We start from the raw sequence: 20855 nt of genomic DNA on the forward strand, positions 1-20855 counted from the left end.
AAGTAAGAAAACAGAAAAGCTAGTAGTAGGAAGAGAAAGTCGTGGGAGACAGGACATTTATCACGTAGTTTCCTCGTCTGCTTTTCTCCTTGAATATTTAGGACGGCTTACCAGTGCTTTCAATGCAATATAATTAAGTGTATGAACATCATTGACCCACCAGAAATATGAAAAACCGAAATGTCAGGTATATAAAAGCTGGACTAAAGGGGAGAACGTTTGAGTTGAAGGTTGCATTGACGACAATGTATTTACCAGATCATACAGTGTCACATGTGGCATTGTTTCCTTGTTTCCCTGCACTTGCGCGGAGTTTTCCCCGCGCGTGGTGCTCCTGGACGGACGAGTTGCACGCAGTCAGGCGGCAACGCGGGTCTGGGGTCCGTTTGCACAGAACCACTCCCCCGGGGACGCCCTACTCATCGGGGTAGCGACACCCGACGGGGCACGACTCCTGCAGCGGCTGGGCGCCTTTGGCACGTCGGGGGCGCCCCTGCAGGCGGAGTTCCCCCGGGGCTGGCCGTCTTCCCAAATGCGCCCCCACCCACCCCCGCGGCCGTGACGTCACTCCCCGGACTGTCCGTTGCAGCCAGACTGCCGCGTTCCGGTTCCGGTCGGTTGACCGGGAGGCGGGAGTACACAGACAGCGCCGGCTCCCGACCCAGGACGAGTGGCCGTCTCAGCAGCTGCGTCTGTTCGCCCACAAGCCTGCGGCGGGCGGGGAGCTGCGGGGGCGGCGCCATGAGTCAGAGGCAGGTGCTGCAAGGTAGGGGCTGGGCCGGCCGCCCCGACGGCTGGGGGCGGCGGGGGCAGGGCCGACAGGGCGGCCGGCCCCACCGTTTCTCTCCCCGCAGTGTTCAAGCGGTACCAGAAGGCCCGGACTCAGTTCGTGCAGATGGTGGCAGAGCTGGCGACCAGACCCCAAAACATCGAGACCCTGCAGAACGCGGGTGAGCCCTCGCCTGAACCCGCGCCGCCTCGGACCTGCGGGGCTGTGTCACCGGGTGCCTCGGCCTTGCTCAGCGCCTCGAGGCCTTGGTCACCCTGAGTCCCCGGCCCTCCCTCGCCCGTCACCCGTATCCCCGGCCAGTCGCCGCCCTGAGTCCCCGGTTCCCCGCCTCGACCCTCTCCTCACCCCGGCCTCCCATCCCACCTCCCTCCCCCGCGGCTGAGGTCTGGGGAGGAGAAGGGCGGGGACTGGAGCACGGCGTCCGTAAATTCCTCCAACTCACCGCGAAGACGCGTTCAGACTCTTGAGCGGGCCTTTGGGAGTGAGGCTGAGAGGGTGAAGCTTACTGACGGGTGTGAGAGAGGCCCAACGTCCCTATTTCCGTCTTTATCGCCACCAGGCAAATGTCAGGTTGAAAGTCAAAGCCAAAGTAATTGCCTGGAAGTTATCTTACGTGAGTGGGAATCTACCCTAATGAGACCCGTTTTATCCGGGTGCCGGTGCATGTCACCTTGCCTTTTTAAAAGGGGAACATGATTGACATTAAATTGAAATTTTGATACTGAAATATGGGACTATAGATAACACTTAAGATACAGAATAATATGTTTTAGTATAATAGTGGCAGGTTTTCTCTTCCCATAAGTGTACAATATAGAATATATTATGGAATTTAATCAGTTCAAACTATTAGGCTAAGTGATCACCAAAGTATAAGTGACTTAAATATGACATTTTAAATAGCCACCTATAGTCTGGCTTATAAAGGGATAGGATACAAAAGGAATATAACAACATTTTAAAGTTATTGCCACCAGGATGACTAATATCTTGACAGGACACTAAGATTTTTCTTTTCCTGAGAAATTTATTTTAACATAGTTCATGTTTTCTAGATTCAAGCGCTTCTTTAGTTATTTTAAGTAGATAATGATATTCTAATGTATTTATTCCTCTAATTAAAAATAACCTATAACTTTTGTTACAAAACTTTTCTTAATAGTCGATTAAACATTCATATGGTTTATTCTTTTTTAAAATCACTCAGATATTAAAATGCTTTTGAATGAGCCACTATATGTATTATCAATTATATATTCTGATCAAGCTTTCTTTTTCAGTCATGTGACTAACTTTGATAAACCCCTGGAGGCTTGAGGGAGGAGTTGTATTTATGGTTAGACTGGCCTCAGAGCTTTAGCAGACCTTTCAGTTTCCTGTGGCTTCTAGGGAAAAGCTTTATCAAACCAGAAATTCATTTAAAGCACCCAGAGAAAAGTGTGTAATCATTGGGAGTTGAGATCCAAGGGAGTAAGTACTTCAGAGGGTTGTTGGACTAAGAGCCTGCCAGGATTGGGGAAGGTGCAGAGGCAACCTCATCAGAGCCTTTTCTCCTGGGCTTTTTGAGAACACTTGAGGTAGAGCACAATGAAGGGGGAGGCACTTGATAAATGTTGGTTGATTGATGTGACTGTATACTTAACACTTCCCTTTGCTTTTCATTTAATCATACTTTATGTGAAGGATTTTTTTCCCATGTTTTTTTTGGGGTAGAACTTTGGGGTTTCTGCTGAGTCGATATACTGACCGTAGGGGAAACCCAGGGCCCCACCTTGAGAAAAAATTTGGCCTTTCCTTGTAGTGGGTAGGATGGCGCATCTGAACACAAGTCAGACTTCCCTAATTTTCCAAGTAAATAATGATTTGGTTTTGCCATTTGCCCCATGTTTTCTATCAAAAGGGTAGCTCAACTTAAACTTTATTGTTATTCAAGTTCTATTAAAAGTCTAGGTGAAAACAAGCAACACTTACGTTTGTGTGTATGTATGTATGTGCCTCCAAAGGAAATGATCTCTATCCATATTTTCATATATTCTGTCTCTGTCTAGTCATAATCACTATTAGATTATGTACATTTACTAGATTATATCAGTTTTTCATAGAAATGCCTTTGTAGAATTAGTCTAACAATGCGCCCTCTGTTCAATTTTTAAATCAAGGTCTTAATTTTAAAAAAGACAACTTTCCCGTTGCTTCTTTAAATCTGTCATTGAAGATACTGTCCATTTTGTTATGAAGTGTTTTTAATATGGAGATACATATACTCTTTTATTCAACCAATCTTTATTAACTATTATATGTCAAGCAAGTCCTTGGTATGAAATTTCAGGAAAAAAATCTGTTCCTACTTTCTTTTATTTCACAAAGTATTGCCCCTTTTACTTTTGCCACCATAAAACTCAGTGCTGTGTTCAGAGCTCAACTGCAGCAACTCTCCCTAACCCATGCTTCTCTTAAAATTGTCAGTCCCTGTCTCCACCACATAGCTCTTAATAATTATCTTTGCACACATGTATTTTAGAGTAGATGATCTAAAAAGAATTTAGAGTAGGTGGAGTATGAATGATGTAAAAATTAATGTATCTGAAGATATATTTTTTTAACTGACCACCTTCTAAAATTTTCCTCTTCAGATATTACTCATGAAACATCTTGAAGCAGACAGTCCTTTTAGAACTGTCCTATTTATTCTCTCTATATTAATTTTCACAGCTTGTTCATACATCATTCAATAAACACTTATTGAGTGTACAAGTACCAGGTGAATGTTTAGATGCCGATCATGCAAAAACAGAAAGCCCTTAAGGAGCTTATTTGCTAATGGAGAGATATATACATAAATAAAATATTCTTTGATAAGCATCTAAAGATAGACATATGGAGCTCATATGAAGGGTACTTAACTCAGGCTTTGGGAGTGAAAGGTGCTGTTTATAGGAGATTTTTAGGAAGAGTTTCCAGGAGTTAGCCAGGCTGAGAAGGGGAAGGGGAAAGTGACTTCAGGTAGAAGGAAATTATGTGGAAAGGCACAGAGGCAAGAGAAAATACAGTATGTTTTTGATAGAAAAGGCAAATGTTTAGGTATGATTGGAACTTCTTGGGATAATAAGACAAGGGAGAGAAAAGTCAGTGTTTAGAGAGGAAAATAGGCTAATTATGAAGGACCTCATCTGAAGCTTGGATTTGTCTTGAAATTGATAGAAAGCCATTTAAGAATTTTAATTAGAGTAACATTGAGACCCTTTTTATGTTTTAAAAGATGATCTTCACAGTAGTGTGGAGAACAGATTGGAGGGATTAAAATGAGATCAGGAAACCAGGTATCAATTTTTGCTGTAGCAGTCGTGCCGGATAAGCGATATGCAGAACTTGTGGCTTAGTGGAAGGGGGCAGGGGCAAGGGGCAGTAAGGAGAGAGATGAGTTCAGGATGACCCCCAGGCTTCTGGTTGCTTAGGCACATTAACACCATTCATTACTGGAGAAAGAGGATACAAAAAGCAGAGGAAAATGGTGATTTCACTCTTAACAGTGTTGAGGTTGAAGTGTGTCTGGGATATTTATGTGCCAGTGACTATGGTAAGCAATTTGGACATACAGTGCTCTGGAGCCCAGGAGAGAGATTTTAGCTGGAAATAAAGGTTTATATTTGTGGAACTTACACGTTCACTTGAAAACTATAGTAAAGGCTCATTTTTAGATTTCTTTATATAAGTTCCAATCATTTCATCTAAAGTACATGTAAATTGAGAATCCAGCAAGATGGTGGCATAGGCAAACATGGATGGCCTCTTTGCACAACCACATCAAAATTACAACTAAAATATAGAGCGACCATCAGCCAGAACTGTCAGAAATCAAGTTGAATGGAAGTCTGACAACTACAGAATTAAAGAAACCACATCTATGGAGATGGAGCCTGCAAGCTGGTGCATATCTGAGACTCCATCAACCTGGCTAACACTGTTTGACCCACCCTGGAGATCACCAGAGACTCCACACAACCCAACTTATGTGCCCACCCAAACTGCTTTTTCACAGGACTGTCTGGTCTTGGATCATGCTTCCTAAATCCTATGGAACAAGCAGCAGTTGGCCTCAGTGAGCTCCAGGACCAGCACTAGCAGCAGCCAGCTTGGCTTTACCTGGGAATCACCAAGCCCAGCACAAGCAGCAGCAATCTTAGATTGCTTTATAGCTCAGGCAGGGTGCCCGGGGCAAAACACATATGGAGGTTGACGTTGGTCTACACCACCTGGGAAACCCCAGGGCCAGCGCACCCAGTGGATAGCTACAAACCACGTCAAGGCACCACCACTTTACGCCTACACAATTGAGTCTCCACAGAGGTTGGTGTTCAGTGGCCACAGCCAGTCCTTGCAGCTGACTGGTCTGGGTAAATCCCTTCCATAAACCTGCCAACAGCAACCAAGTTTCAACTACAAAGTAAGGGTGTACTCAGCCTACAAAAAGGGTGCACCTCGAGTACCCAGCTTAGGTGATAGGGGAGGCTGTGCCACTGGACCCTACAGAACACCTACTATATTAGGTCATACAACCAAGGCATGAAGTCAAAGCAGCTGTACCTAATATACAGAAACAAACAGAGGGCAGTGGCCAAGTTGAAGGCAAAGAAATATGGCTCAAATGAAAGAACAGAGCAAAACCACAAAAGAGAAATAAATGAAACAGAGATAGCCAACCTATCAGATGTAGAGTTCAACATTGGTGATAGGATGATCAGAGAAAATATTGAGTATGGCTACAAAATAAAGGAAGAAGTGAAGGTTATACAAAGTGAAATAAAGAAAAATATACAGGGCACCAACTGTGATGGAAAGGAAGCCAGGATTCAAATTAGTAATGTGGAACAAAAGAAAGAAATAAACATTCACCCAGAACAGAAAGAAGAAACAAGAATTGAACAACAATAAGGAGAGGATTAGGAACCTCTGGGACAACTTTAAATGTGCCAACATCCAAATCATAGGGATGACAGAAGGAGAAGAGGAAAAGCAAGAAAGTGAAAACTTATGTGAAAAAATAATGAAGGAAAACTTCCCTAATTTGGCAAAGGAAATAGACGTACAAGTCCAGGAAGCACAGAGTCCCAAACAAGCTAGACCCAAAGAGGATCACACCAAGACACATCATAATTAAAATGCCAAAGGTTAAAAATAAAGAGAGAATTTTAAAAGCAGCAAGAGAAGAGAGTTGCCTACAAAGGGGTTCCTATAAGACTATCAGCTGATTTCTCAAAAGACACTGCGTAGGCAAGAAGGAACTGGCAAGAAGCACTCAAAGTGATGAAAAACAAGGACCTACAACTTAGATTACTCCATCCAGCAAAGCTATCATTTAGTATTGAAGGGCACACAGATAAAATGCTTCCCAGACAACGTAAAGCTAAAGGAGTTCATCATCACCAAGCCTTTATTACATAAAATGTTAAAGGGACTTATTTAAGAAAAAGAAGATCAAAACTATGAACATTATAATGACAACAAACAACTATCAACAACAGAATCTAAAAAAAACAAACTAAGCAAACAACCAGAATAGGAACAGTATCATAGGTATGGGGATCATTTGGAGGGTTACCAGCTGGGAGGGGGAAGGGGGAGAAATGGGGAAATGGTGTGGGGATTAGGAAGCATAATTGGTAGGTATAAAAAGACAGGGAGATGTTAAGAATAGTATAGGAAAGGGTGAGTCCAAAGAACTTATATGCACGACCCATGGACATGAACTAAGTGGGAGGGGACTGCTGGAGGGAAGGGGGCTACTGGGTGGAGGAGAGCAAAGGGAAAAGAAATTGGGAAAACTGTAACAGCATAATCAATAAAATATACTTTTAAAAAACTGCTTTGAGCAGTGGAAAAAAACATCTCAATAGGTGTATTGCATCAAATGGAGTGTACTGTGAAGGTGACTGAAGTTTAAACATGTAATAATAAATATACAATTTTTAATAAATAAATTCTGTTTTTGTGAGAGTATATATGTATATATGCAATATGAAAATGAATAATTTCTTTTTGTCTTTGGAAATGTTTGACATTTCGTTCCTAATTTTTATATACTTTTAGCATGTAAAATCAAAATAATTAGGCCTATGTTGCATTGAAAGGAATTAAAAGAGTGAGCTATGATCATTTTAAGACTATTTTACAATCTCCTCCACCTGATTCTTTCTTGAGAATGGGAGCTGCTTAACACATATATGTAGTTCTATTCCTTGTCACCTGGTAAACCCTGATCTGTTTTTTGAATGAATGATTGTGGCAGGATCAGCAAGGTTGTTTTTGTTTTGGGTCTAACTGGTGTATTAGCAGCAATGTAGCCAGTATGGCACTGGAACAAGAAAAATAGAAAAGGAACTCAAAGCTATAAAATTGGGAGAGGGAGAGAATTGTAAAGATTTATCCTATAAGTTAAATTCAAAAATAGTTTTACACTATTTTATCAATTTGTATAGAGTAGACTAAATTGTTTTATAGATATTAGAGTATAATATATGAATTATTTTTAATATTAGACATTAGATAGATCTTGTTGGCTCCTTCAGTGGAGACCCCAATGAGGTTATTCGCTGCTGCCTAGAGACCCTACGTATCAGATATTATAGCAACTATTCAGACTGCTGTAATTTATGGACTCTAAATTTCATGCATTCGCTCATCAAGGATCAGTTACTATGGAGTCCTAATGGACAAGCAGTTAAGGTAAAAATTTTTTTTATGGTATATATACTTCATTTATCCTCTCCTCTCCTTTCCTCTCCTCTCTTCTCTTCTCCACTCCCCACTACTTCAGCTCAGTGTCTCTTGCATCATTATCTGTATTTTCAGGACAAATGTGTCGTTAAATAACAGTCTCCATGCTTGAGCTGTGTAAGAGATTAAAAAAGCATGTCCCTGGGGACTAATGATTATAAAGTACTAAGAGGCAATTTAAGGACTAGAAATTTGGGACATTATTTTCTCTAATAAGAATACTCTTATTCAGACAAAGATACTTTATTTATTTTTATTGAATTTATTGGGGTTACATTGGTTATTAAAATTATATAGGCTTCAAACGTATAATTCTATAAGGCATCATCTGTATATTGTGTGTTCACTGTCCAAAGTCTAGTCTAGGCTCCTTCCATCACCATTTATCCCCTACTTTCCCTCTCTACCTGCCCCTACCCCCAAGACAAACATATTTTTAAACGGAAATTTTAGCTGTTACTTTTTTTTTTTAATTAATTAATTAATTAATTAATTATTTTGTTTTATTTATTTATTTATTTTTAGAGAGGGGGGAAAGGAGAAAGAGAGGGAGAGAAACATCACTGTGTGGTTGCCTCTCACTCGTGCCCCCAACGGGGGACCTGACCTGCAACCTAGTCATGTGCCCTGACTGGGAATCAAACCAGCGACACTTGGCTCGCAGGCCGAGGCTCAATCCACTGAGCCACAGCAGCCAGGGCTGTTACTTTTATAGGTTCAAATATTAAAAATTTTTGAAAATTCTCATTGTGTTACTGTCTAAACTAATCAATATAGAAAAAGTGTGATAGAAGTTTCCATGTAGAAGCCTAACTCGGATATTGAATACAGGAACAGAAGGAATGAAATTATGTGTCATTTTATTAACATTATTTTTCCTGGGCCAGATACAGTAGAGAAATGGAGGAAAAAATATATAAATTAGAAAATTCCTAATATATGGACAAGTGAAATACCTTTTGCAGGGATAAAATAGTTTACTGCTAAAATTGCAAACTGAAATTTTCCAAAATTGGAGACTTGGTATATTAGCTAAATACTGTAATAATAAACACATAATTAAGTTAAATATTGTAGACCTAGATAGATAAATTCATCAAATCATTAACATAAAAGTTCAAAGTTCTTGAGATTTTAATTTAAAATAGGTTGAATAACTCAGTATGGACTGATTTTCCAATTATATTTCAACAGACAATAAACTACTCCTTTACATAAATTTATCAAATGAGAAAAAAAGGAAATAACAGAATCATCAGAAAAAAATAATATAAACCATAAATTATTATTTTCTTTTTTTTAAATTGTGATTCTTTTGAAACTGTTCTAAACATATGCTGCTTTATATTTTTGGCTTCTTTAATCTCTTTATTATGAAACTTTATATCCTAACAGATTTAGCTTTTCTTTTTTTATTTTACTTAAAAAATGATTTTATTTATTTATTTTTAGAGAGGAGGAAGGGAAGGAGAAAGAGAAGGTGAGAAACATCAGTGTGAGAGAGAAACATCATTTGGTTGCCTTTGGCACACACCCCTACCTGGGCGGGCCTGCAACCCAAGCATGAGCCCTTACTGGGAATCGAACCAGTGACCTTTCACTTTGTGAGAAGACACCCAGTCAACTGAGCCACACCAGTCAGGGCAGCTTTTCTTTTTTAAATGATGCATATTTGTTATCAAAAATGTCATTATATTCAACAACAACAAATAACCTAACGGAAAATGGGAAAGGGACTTGAATAGACATTTCAAAAAAGAAGATGTACAAATGGCCAATAAGCACATAAAAAGACATTCACCATCATTAATGCTAGGGATTTAAAAATCAAAACCACAATGAGATAACACTTCACACCTAGTAGGATGGCTATTATTTTTTTAAAAACATGGAAAATAAGCATTGGTGAGGCTGTGGAGACATTTGAACCCTTGCACCTTACTGATGGGAATGTAAAATGGTGAAGCTTCTGTAGAAACAGCTTAACAGTTTCTAGATAGTGGTGATTATTACACATCACTTGAAATGTACTTAGTACCACTGAATTGTACACTACAGATGGGTTAAGTGGTAATTTTTATGTTATTTAACCAGAACTAAGAAACAAACTAAAAATTAAGTAATAAAGTGAACTACAAAGAAAAGATTGACAAGTTGCTTTAAACCCAACTTTTTAGAAAGAACCCATGTTAATACTTGGTAGTAATGCTAATACCTTACTCTGTACTTTAAACTTTTTGTTGTGAGATATTTCAGAAATTATCTCCATGAAAAAAGTATAGATAATAATATAAACAACACTTATGAGCATAGACATGTTGATTTGTTTAGCAGGACCTATGACCTAGGCATGAGCAGGAGTGCTTTGTGCCTGCAAAGTTAACCAGCCTATGTGAGATTTAAACTTGCAACCGTGGCCTTGTATATGATCTAACCAAGCCAACCTAGACAGAAAAATGATCACTAAATGAAATTGGAAACTATGAAAAGCCACAGGTCTCATCATTAAATGTATCTGAGATAAGCATCATTATTCTCTGTTTATGTTATTTGCTAGTGCTATTTATTATACTTTAGTCCAATACTAAAAGTTATTTTAAGTGTTCCCTTTTATTCTGTCTCAAATGTTTCTGGATATAACATTATTCTTTTATAATATATGCTTTTATAGATCACTGGAATATATTTTTATAGAAAAGATATGGTAACATCAGTTGAATAGCCTGCTGTAAATTATGTAAAGTTTAGAAAGTCAAGGGTCACTTTGTTAGAGTTTGAACTACATCATTACCTTTCTTGTAACCTTAGACCAATACACCATCATTAAAGCACAAATAACAGTTGACTGTTTTACAGATTTTCTTGTAAGGCAGAGTTAATATAAAGAGTTGGAATATCCAATAAGATGACCAAAATGCAATTATTTGTCTCCCTTCCCCTACCTCCTCAACTTTAAATAAATATTATTTATTTAGCAGTTATCAATAACAATGTCAGAATTTCTTTTTCAAAAAGATTTTATTTATTTACTTTAGAGAAGGGGAATGGTAGGGAGAAACAGAGGAAGAGAAACATCAACCAGTTGCCTCTTGCAAGTGCCTCAGCCAAGGACCAGGCCCACAACCCAGGCATGTGCCCTGGCCAGGAATTGAACCAGCAAACTTTTGCTTGCCAGACAATGCCCAACCAAATGAACCATGTGGTCAGGGCAAGAATGTCAGAATTTCTAAATTTGCTCCACCTTTTATTAGAAGTATGACAATTTTTAAAACTTTCTCAGCCTCAATTTCCTCATCTGTAAAGTAGACATAATAATAGGGCCCACATCATAGGTTTGTTACGAGAGGTCAGTAAATTAATAATATGGAAAACAAATCCTTAAAATAATGCAATCATATAAATGCTCCATTAATATAAGCTACTTTTATTATTATTGTGAGGATGAGATACTTATTATGTACTCAACCCTAAAATGAATGTTGTGAGAGCTGATAATATGATATACTTTCTTACATCAAAGAATTTATTTATTTGGAGATAATGACAGAAATCCGATTTGCAGCCCTTCATGAATGTGAGGCCCCGGACAAATGACACTCCTAGCTCCCCTGGCTCTGAGGTAGATCCTGATAAAATTTCTGCAATAAACTCTTTCATTTGGAATCAGAGAAAAGACCCAACAGTTGGAATCAGGAAGAAAAAGAAAAGAAAGACTTCACTGAGAGGAAAAGGATCTGAACTGAGCCCTGAAAGATAGGATTTGCAAAGCCCAGGGGAGGGAAGCAGGGGAAATCTAGCCCCTTCACCCCTCCACGTGCTAGGCATTATGCTATGTGCTTCACAACCTTTCTTCACATTCGTCATGACAGCCCCGTCAGGTCACACAGCTACTATTTGCCAAATCAGGGATTTAAACTCTTCTCTAAACCCAGAACTGTTCTTATTTCCACACTATGCTACTTTGATAATTACAGGTTGTGTTATTCTGTGTCTTGGCCAGTTATATACTTCTAAACATCCCATTAGTTTTTAGTGGCTAATTTTTTGTTTTTGCTGATTTTCCCCTTCATTTTCTTATTTGCATATACGCTGAATTGTGTTTGCTTTTTAATTTAAATTTTGCTTATTTCTGTTCTTTCATAATTTAACTCAGGTGTGATGTCTTTGCTGCGGCCTCTTCTTCTGGATGTGGTCCCGACGATTCGACAGACTACTGCTTTGGCTCTTGGGAGACTGGCTGATTATAATACTGACCTAGCAGAAGCGGTTGTGAAGGGCGACATCCTTCCACAGCTTGTTTATTCATTGGCTAAGCAGAATGTAAAAATTGTTTTTTAAGTTATGTTTTTGACTTAAAAATTTTGATAGTTTGGGTACATTTACAAGGTTATAGGCCTTAGAATTATTAAGATGTTGATACACCTTCAATTCTTTAAACTGAACATAATATCTTTAGGGCATTCTGCTTTGAAGTTGGTATGCAGCTTTTTTCCATTATGGTATTAACAGATTTAAAAATGTAATGAAGTTAGACATAAAGCAATATTTCTGTGTATCAGAGTATTAAAATTATAGAATTAGTCTTAGGAATATAAAGCCTTAGGCAAACAAAAAGCTGTTTACAGAAATCTTTATATACAGATGAAATTTGGTTAATGGTAACTATAGGAGATTGCTTTAGAGCAAGGGGGAGAGACAACCAAAAGGAAGAATGTGTTTAATGGAAGGTCTGATAAAGAATTTTACCAGGTATGCAAGCATGTCAGGCCTTTTAAGGATCATCTAAGAGTGCCCCAATATATGTTTCGCCCTCTCTCTGGTTCTACTCTATGTTTCTGTACAGAGCCACCTAACAGCACCTAACAGTAGTTAAGGACCTTCCTATAGGTGGGGTCTTGGACTGTTCATTCCAGTTTGCTAGTTTATCATAACCTAGGAATATATCTTTCTTGAAATATCTTTAAGATCACATTCATATTTGTGTAACCAAAGGATGAACAATCCAATTAAAAATGGGAAAAAGATTTGAATAGACATTTATTCAAGGAACATATACACATGGCCCACCAACATGAAAAGAAATTCAACAGCTTTAGTCATTACGAAATGCAAATCAAAACCACAATGAGATAGCACATTACCTACTGGGACAGCCATACTAAAAAAGGAAAATAACAAGTGTTAGCGAAGATGTGGAGAAATCGGACCCCTTGAACATTGTTGGTAGGAGTGCAACATGGTGCAGCTGCTTGGAACAGCTTGGCAATTCTCTCAGTAACTTCAGCATAATTACCATATGACCCAGAAATTCTACTCCTAGTTATGTTTCCAAAATGATTGAAAACAGGTGTTCAAACAAAACTGTACACAAATGTTCGTAGCAGCATTATTCACAGTAGCCAAAAGAACTACAGGATAAACAAAATATTATATATCTATACAGTGGACTATTATCAGCCATAAAAAGGATCACGTAATGATATATGCTACAACATAAAATATTATGCTAAGAGAAAAAAGCCAGACACAAAGGCTACATATTATATGATTCCATTGATATGAAATATCCAGAACATGCAAATCCACAGACAGAAGCAGATTAGAGGTTGCCCAGGGCTGAGGGAGATGGGAATGAGGAATGGCTGCGTAACACATATGGAGTTCCTTGTTGGATTGATAAAAAATATTCTGGAACTATAGCTCTGACTGGTGTGGCTCAGTTGGCTGGGTGTTGTCCCATAAAGGGAAAGGTCACAGGTTCGGTTGCCAGTTAGGATACATGCTTGGTTGGGGACTTGGTCCCTGGCTGGGGCACTTGCAAGAAGCAACCGATTTATGTTTCTCTCTCACATTGATAGTTCCCTCTCTTTCTACCTCCCTTCCCCTCTCTCTAAAAATAAAGTAAAATCTTCAAAAAAATATTCTGGAACTACAAAGGTGGTTGCACAACATTGTGAGTGCACTAAATGCCACTGAATTGTATACTTTAAAATGGTTAAAACGGTAAATTTTATGTTACGTGTATTTTACCAGCATTTAAAAAAGTAAACACAAACCCTTTTGTTGAAAAACTTGCCTCATTTTTATAAATTGGAGAGTCATTTACTAATGACTGTTTTAACTCTACAAGGAGTCAAAAGAAATTTTATTTTTCTTGTAGATATTCCTTCTATCATCAATTAGTGTTAGACCTTCTTCTTCCTGAATGCTTAACTCCTTCCTTTGAGGGCAGAGTATGTATTTTGGTATCCCACATAGAAGGTTCTTAATAGAAGTTTGCTGTGTGAATGATGTCCACTAGTTATACAGAGACAAAGTATTAAGGCAGAAAAAAGACAAGAAAATGAGAATGTGAAGCATTATTCACAAGCTTCTGTCTCCACCTACCAGTCCTTTAACTCATTTCTCACAGGAGATTTAATCTCTCTTTATGAGGAACAAAGTCCTTTTACTTTTTTTTTTTTTTAAGGAAATTCCTTTGGTGAGAGATAAGATAGAAGAGAGGGATTTGAGTAAGCAGAAATTAGGAGAAAGGGGGAATGAGATCAGAAAGTGTAAATTATAGGCACTGTAGTTAGCAGTGACTATTAATACCCAATAAATTATGAATTAGAAAATTCTATAACATAAAAAGTCAAATTAGTTTAATGTAATGATACGAAATGTGTCACCATTTTTTTCCCACAATTATAAGAAAATCTGTAGAAAGCTACTTTAAAACTCTATTCTCATTTTTACAATAAATTAGTAGCTATTTGGTTACTGACATATAAAATTAAACTTTACAACAAGAATTTTAAAACTATATATCTTACATTTAAGAAACTAAAGAAATATATAAAATAAAAACATCATTACTAAAAAGCATATTTCTTATGTCACCAATATATGCTAGGTTTTGAGATTTAATGCTAAAAATATACTTGATGTATTTTCTCTCTCCTATACATTATTTTGTATCTTAATATTTTAGCCTAAATAAATAGAATGCTTTCGAAACAGGTGCCATGAGTCCCAGGCACTTTTTAGTAGTGGCTGTATGGAAATAGAAACAGAATCTAAAATATGTGATTAACTGAGTTCTATCAATAAAAGGAGGAATTAGAAGACCATTACTGTGTCATTATGTGAACCATAAAACTACAGTGAAAGTTACAGCAGAGTATACTTTCTAAGCATTTAATTTTCTAAGCATCATTTTCTTTATATAGCTATATAAAGAAAATGATGTTTTGGTTTTTATTTCTTAATCTAATAAAATTTATATGTAGAAAATATTATAAATGTGAAGCACTACTTAAAATTCATATAATGGTAAGTCATTTGTATTTATCTTTTTAAAAAAGCACTTCTAAAAAAGGATAAATATTACATCCCATTGTTTGACTAGTTTCTTTGCCAGGAAAAGTTTTAAAATGTATCATGAATGTTTTGCCTTTATGTCTATTCAATGGTTGATAAGTGCATCTCAAAACATGGTTGTTACTTCAGGATAACTTAGAACACCAGAAAGATTAGTTGAGGTCATGAAAGGCCCACCAGGCTTAGAGTCTGAGGGCAAGTAAAGTAAACATATTTGTCAGTCAACAGTTTGATTGTACTTTCTGACAATCTGAGTTCCTGTGGGTCAAATGCCTTTAGTGTAATGCAGATACATAAAAATTTCATTATTTGATGAATTTGTAGGACATATATTTTGCAGGAAATATAATATTTTATTTTATAAAACCATGTTTAGAGTAAAATATTTAAAATGTAATAGAAGACTTACATTGTTTTTGTTTAGTTACTGAACAAAAGCAATAAAGAACATCAAAAAATAAAAATGTTGCAAGATGTTTTTCTTTTCTACTTAGAAGCTGCTGAGCTTTATTATATTAATGTAATTTTTATATTGATTTTGGTCTTTTTAAACTTTTTGTTATATAAGTGCTCAACTCACTTTGAATTTTATCTATTTTACCCGTGCAGCGTTTTTACAAGAAAGCAGCTGCCTTTGTGTTACGAGCAGTTGGTAAACATTCTCCTCAACTAGCTCAGGCAATAGTTGATTGTGGGGCACTGGATACGCTGGTGATATGCTTGGAAGATTTTGACCCTGGCGTCAAAGAGGCTGCAGCCTGGGCACTTGGAAATACTGCAACACATAAGGCAGGTAATGGAGCATATGTTATAACAGAATTATTTAAGTTAATATTTATTAGGCTATTCTGGCTTTGCTTAGTAAAGCATAGGTGAGTTTTTAATAATGTTTCTATACATTTTGGGAGATAAGCTTTGAATGATGCCCAAGTTGTTTGGATTACAAACTCACACACACACACACACACACACACCCACAAAATCTAGTCTTTATCTTAACAGAAGAGAAATTTGTAGATGGGGGGCAGGAAATGGGGCAAATGAGATATTAATTCTCAAATTCTTAAATTCTCAAAAAGTAATTCTCTAAATTAATTTTAGTTTGTCACCCCTCAGTGGAATTGAGTCTTCACTCTTACTCATAATATAGGGTATTCCACATCAGCCAGGGGCCATATCATATGAGTGAGTAATGTTAAAAAGATAAGGACATGACTTTCTAGACCATGTTTGTATTCAGCCTATATTGGGCAGGAAGGAAGAGGAAAAGGAGGACCACCTTCTCTTACAAACTGACAGCCTAGTGCCTGGACCTCTTGAGTGAAGGTTGTGTTGACACACCTGGTTAGTAAAAAACACATAGGGAACAGAATTGCTAAATAATATGAACAAATAACACAACAAGAATATGCAGTTTAACAAGCATATGAAAATGACCAACTTTTCTAGTAATCAAGAACTGTATATTAAAACATAGTGCAAATATCTTTCCCCGCCTCTTATTCTTTGGGGGGGAAAAAAAGAGTAAAGCAGAAATAGAGCCAAGTGGTTAAGAGCATTGTGGCATTAGACAGGACCTGAATTTGAGTCCAAGTTCTACCACTTAGCTGGTATGTGACATTGGTTATGGCTTCTAGACTTTCTGAACCTTTACTTCCTCATCTGAAAAAAAAGGGTAACTACTTCAGAGTTACTTCAGGGATCTGTTGTAGGATGCTCAAAGAAGCTCCCTCGAGATTTGTTGTGAGGATGAGACAATACATGTGAAGCATTTAGCACAGTGCTTGGCACGTGGTAAATATTCAAAAAATGAAAGGTATTTGTATTAATACTGAAGGTTAGAGAGGACTTGATAATGTTTATGCCCATTGGTGGAGACACTACAGATTGTACAAACTTGTGGAAAGTTGTTTGGTAAAACTAATCTAAGTCACAAAATAGTTTATGGTTATTCTAAAAAGCCTGCTTTGGGAATTCATCCTAAGGAAAGAATTCCACAGAATAAAAAACTTTATTCATGCCAATGTTATTGTGGCATTTTTAAAAAATTTGGAAATGAACAGAAGTTTGTTGAAACTGGTTTTGAGGGTGATGGGTAGATGGATACTTGAGGGTTTTCCAAAAAGAACTATGTATTGTGCTTTAGGCTTCTCAAAGCACCCCGGCCAGATGGGAGCAGGTGCCCAGCCACAGACCCTATCTCAAGCCCAACTTCTCCTTCTGCTTCTGCTTCTTGCACACCACACCTAGGTTCTGTCCCTTCCACATGCTTCTGTGCAGCTTGATGGGGCACGAGACCACATACTTCTCATTCATCACATGCGTGGCATGTACATTGTCTCTGGGGTCTTTAAAGGTAGGGAAGCCATAGCCCCTGGTCTTGCCTGTGTACTTGTCATAGATCACTTTAGCCTTAAGGAAGAGTGGGAAATGGCCGAAGACACATGCCAAGATGCCATCCTTCACCTTATGCCCAGATCTCCACAGAAGATCCGGAAGTCATCTGTATCCTACGCCAGCTGGCTGGGGTCTTCCCAGCTGCTCCCAGTTGCCTGTTGAATGAGAATCTATTAAGTAAACTACCATAATTTAACCTCTAAGTTCCTGCCAAATATTTGAGGTTTTTTGATATGACAAATAATGCCTTTGCCTGAACCTGAGCCCCTGTCCCTCCCTCTGGGAATTGTGGGAAGCCTGCTGCCCCAGATATGCATGCCTGGGCTCCAGTCCTTGCCCTGGGACCAGACCCCATGGCCTGAGCCACTCTCTGGCCTCATGGCTATTGAGGTCCCAGAACGCTGGGGGAGGACAAAAAAAGGAAAACCAGAGAAAGTGAAAATAGAATCTTGTAACTATGTATTGTGCTTTATGCTTCTCAAAAGACTTTCTTTTTACATGTGTATTATATGGATCTGCTTGACTGTCTCTCATTATCTATGATCTAAAATATGTTATTTTTATAGCTATTTATTCTTGGACACACAAGTAAATCAACATCTGTATTCCAAAGATGTTTATTTCTGACAAGTAAAATGGTTCAGATAAATTTATCCCCTTACCTAAATAAACATTAACATTTATATATATTAAGGTATGCTGTTTAATTGTAGACATCGTCTTGAAATTTTTTTATATATATAATATGCATCTTTTTATTTTGTATGAAGTTTTAAAAATCTTTTAAAAATACTGTAAGATGAATGGAATTTAAAAATCAACATTATTAGCACAACATTCATATTACTGTTTACTCATGTAGATAGTACAAAATACTGCTTAATTACTGTGGTTGGTAAATTTTTGGTGCTTTAATTTTCTCTTATTGTAAACCATGCATAAAATACTTGCCTGTTGAAAAGTGCAGAACTTTCAGAGTTTAAACAGCTGACCTTTGCTTACCCTCTGAAAAAAAAAAAAAACAGCAAGCCTTTTCAGCCTAATCTACCTCAAATGTGTTCATGTAAATGGAGGTCCACCTATTGACCTGTATGCTTTTCAGCTCTGGATTGGTCCACGTGGTTGATTAAACCAGGAAGGCTGATTTGAAATGCAGATGTAGAGACATTGAAGTACACCCTCCCCTTTTTTTCTTTGCTGTATCTGTCAGGGTGAAAAATGGCTTGCACAAAGGTCAGTCACCCATACTCACTTAATTACTTTTCTTGGACCCACAGAACTGTCACAAGCTGTGGTGGATGCGGGAGCAGTTCCTCTTCTAGTACTCTGTATCCAGGAGCCAGAAATTGCTTTGAAAAGGATTGCTGCTTCGGTCCTCAGTGATATTGCAAAGCATTCTCCAGAGTTAGCACAGACAGTAGTGGATGCAGGAGCTATCGCTCACTTAGCCCAGATGATTCTGAACCCTGATGCTCAATTGAAGGTATTTAAAAATAAGTTAAAAAACAGACTTCTGTTAATCTAAGAAAATGGAAATGTGTATAGATTAATATTATACATTCAAAAATAATTAGTAAATTATTGTTGAAAACAGATGTGACTGTATTATGTATTTGGTCTTTTAATATATGAAAATTATGGTGTAAGGATTAGACAATAAAGACATGACTGGGAAAAATATGTGCAATGCTAAATATCAGAGGTAGCATCAGTATTAACATTAATCACTAAAATAAGGAATTACATAATGATTGAATCTGAGGATGGAAAGGCACTTAAAAGTTTTTCTAGCTCACCACTATATATTTAAGTTTCTTATGAAAGTTATCATATTTGTATTTTTATAACTTTCTAAATTCTGATTTTCAGTTAATTATTTCACCAATTATACTTTTACAGTATTCCCTCACTTATCGCGGGTATTACGTTCTATACCCCCCCACGATAGGTGAAAATCCGCGAAGTAGGAACCTTACATTTATTTTAGTATTTATATATATTTTAAGGATTTATAAACCCTTTCCACACACTTACAAACTGTTCCCAGTCCCTTATTAACCTTTCCCACTCCCTTATTAACCTTTTCCATACTTTTATAAACATTACTTATGTTCTTAAACATAGTCTACACTCTTAAGCCTATGTAACTTTAACAACTTACATATACAGTACCGATGTAGCCAAAAATCCGCGATAAATAATTAAATATAATATTTTTAAAAATCCTGCGATAACAGTGAGGCTGCGATAAGTGAACCGCGATATAGAGAGGGACTACTGTAAATGCTAATAGTTATATCCTAAAAGTTTTTTAAAAATTTAATGTTAATTAAGCAATGAAAAGTTCTTCAAAATGTTATCAGCATTTGTTAGTTCTGCCTGATCTTTTTTGTACTATATTATCACATGTATTGTAAATTAACAATTTAAGTATTACATAATTAAAAAATAATATTTATCCAAAGGTCATATTTTTTGATCATCTGTGATAGACATTTAAATAGTCCACAGAAAACTAAGACATTTAATTTGGAAATTAGGGGATTTAAGAAATTGAGTATTTAGGTATAAGACTAGGATGAGAATATCTCAAGACTCAGAAATCTTAGGTTATATTGGATATGTAATTGTTTTTTCTTTTTATAAAGGAATTTTACTATGTACGAAGCTGTTTCAATTATATCTGAATTCTGCAGTGGATTCTACATGATGTTTTGTTTTATTTTGGTTTTTGTTTGACAGCGTCAGGTCCTTTCAGCTCTCAGTCAGATCTCAAAACATTCTGTGGATCTGGCAGAAATGGTAGTTGAAGCAGAGATTTTTCCGGTTGTACTTACCTGTCTGAAGGACAAAGATGACTACGTGAAGAAAAATGCTTCTACTTTAATTAGAGAGATTGCAAAACATACACCTGAGGTAAAAAAGAAAAAAGGAAAAAAGCTTTAACTGCAAAAATATTAGTCAGTTTTCATTGTTAAGGAAAACATCAATTTGTGTAAAAGGCCTGGGTGCTGTGCCTCATGGTTTGGTTAGGTCAGGGTTTCTCATCCTGAGCGCTATGGATGTTTTGGACTGGATTCTTTGTTGTGGGGCACTGTCCTGTACACTGCAGGGTGGGTAATTAGTAGCCTCCTTGGACCCTGCCAGTAGCATGCCTTCCCACACTATGAGGATCAAACGTGTCTCCATATAATGCCAAATGTTTCCCAAAGTACAAAAGCGCCCCTTGTTGAGAACCCTACTGGATAACATTGATGGAGTTTGAGACAGAAACCTCAGTTTTTAATCGTTTCCTGTTTTTTTCATTTCTAGATTGTGGGGACTGTAGTCCTTTGCCATTATTGTCATTTTAGATCAGCTGAGAGTAGTGAGAGGTTGTATGGTTCCAGGGTGGGAGAGACCACCAGGTCCCCCACCCAGTGTAACTACCCTAACATGGGGGTTCCCACTCTGAGTCCTTAGATGACAAAGGAATAGAGATGAGCCAGCCTGGGTGGATTCTGACGTTGTACCTTTTTCTGTGTATATTTTG

The 20855-nt window shown here is 37.5% G+C and overlaps 1 protein-coding gene across 1 annotated transcript in view; it reads left to right on the top strand.

The window, feature by feature from the left end:
* Positions 1-273: 273 nt before the first annotated feature.
* The window catches only part of LOC150019572 (sperm-associated antigen 6-like), a 37736-nt gene continuing 17154 nt past the window's right edge, over positions 274-20855 (top strand). Inside the window, exons 1-6 of the mRNA XM_090267362.1 lie at positions 274-694; positions 771-950; positions 11718-11884; positions 15536-15719; positions 18601-18806; positions 20066-20239. Coding sequence (XP_090123488.1) covers positions 274-694; positions 771-950; positions 11718-11884; positions 15536-15719; positions 18601-18806; positions 20066-20239 — 1332 coding nt within the window. The remainder of the gene's footprint in view (positions 695-770; positions 951-11717; positions 11885-15535; positions 15720-18600; positions 18807-20065; positions 20240-20855) is intronic.

Source organism: Furipterus horrens, unplaced genomic scaffold, assembly GCF_987537825.1.
Source record: "Furipterus horrens unplaced genomic scaffold, mFurHor1.1.pri manual_scaffold_2, whole genome shotgun sequence".
Taxonomy (NCBI): Eukaryota; Metazoa; Chordata; class Mammalia; order Chiroptera; family Furipteridae; genus Furipterus; species Furipterus horrens.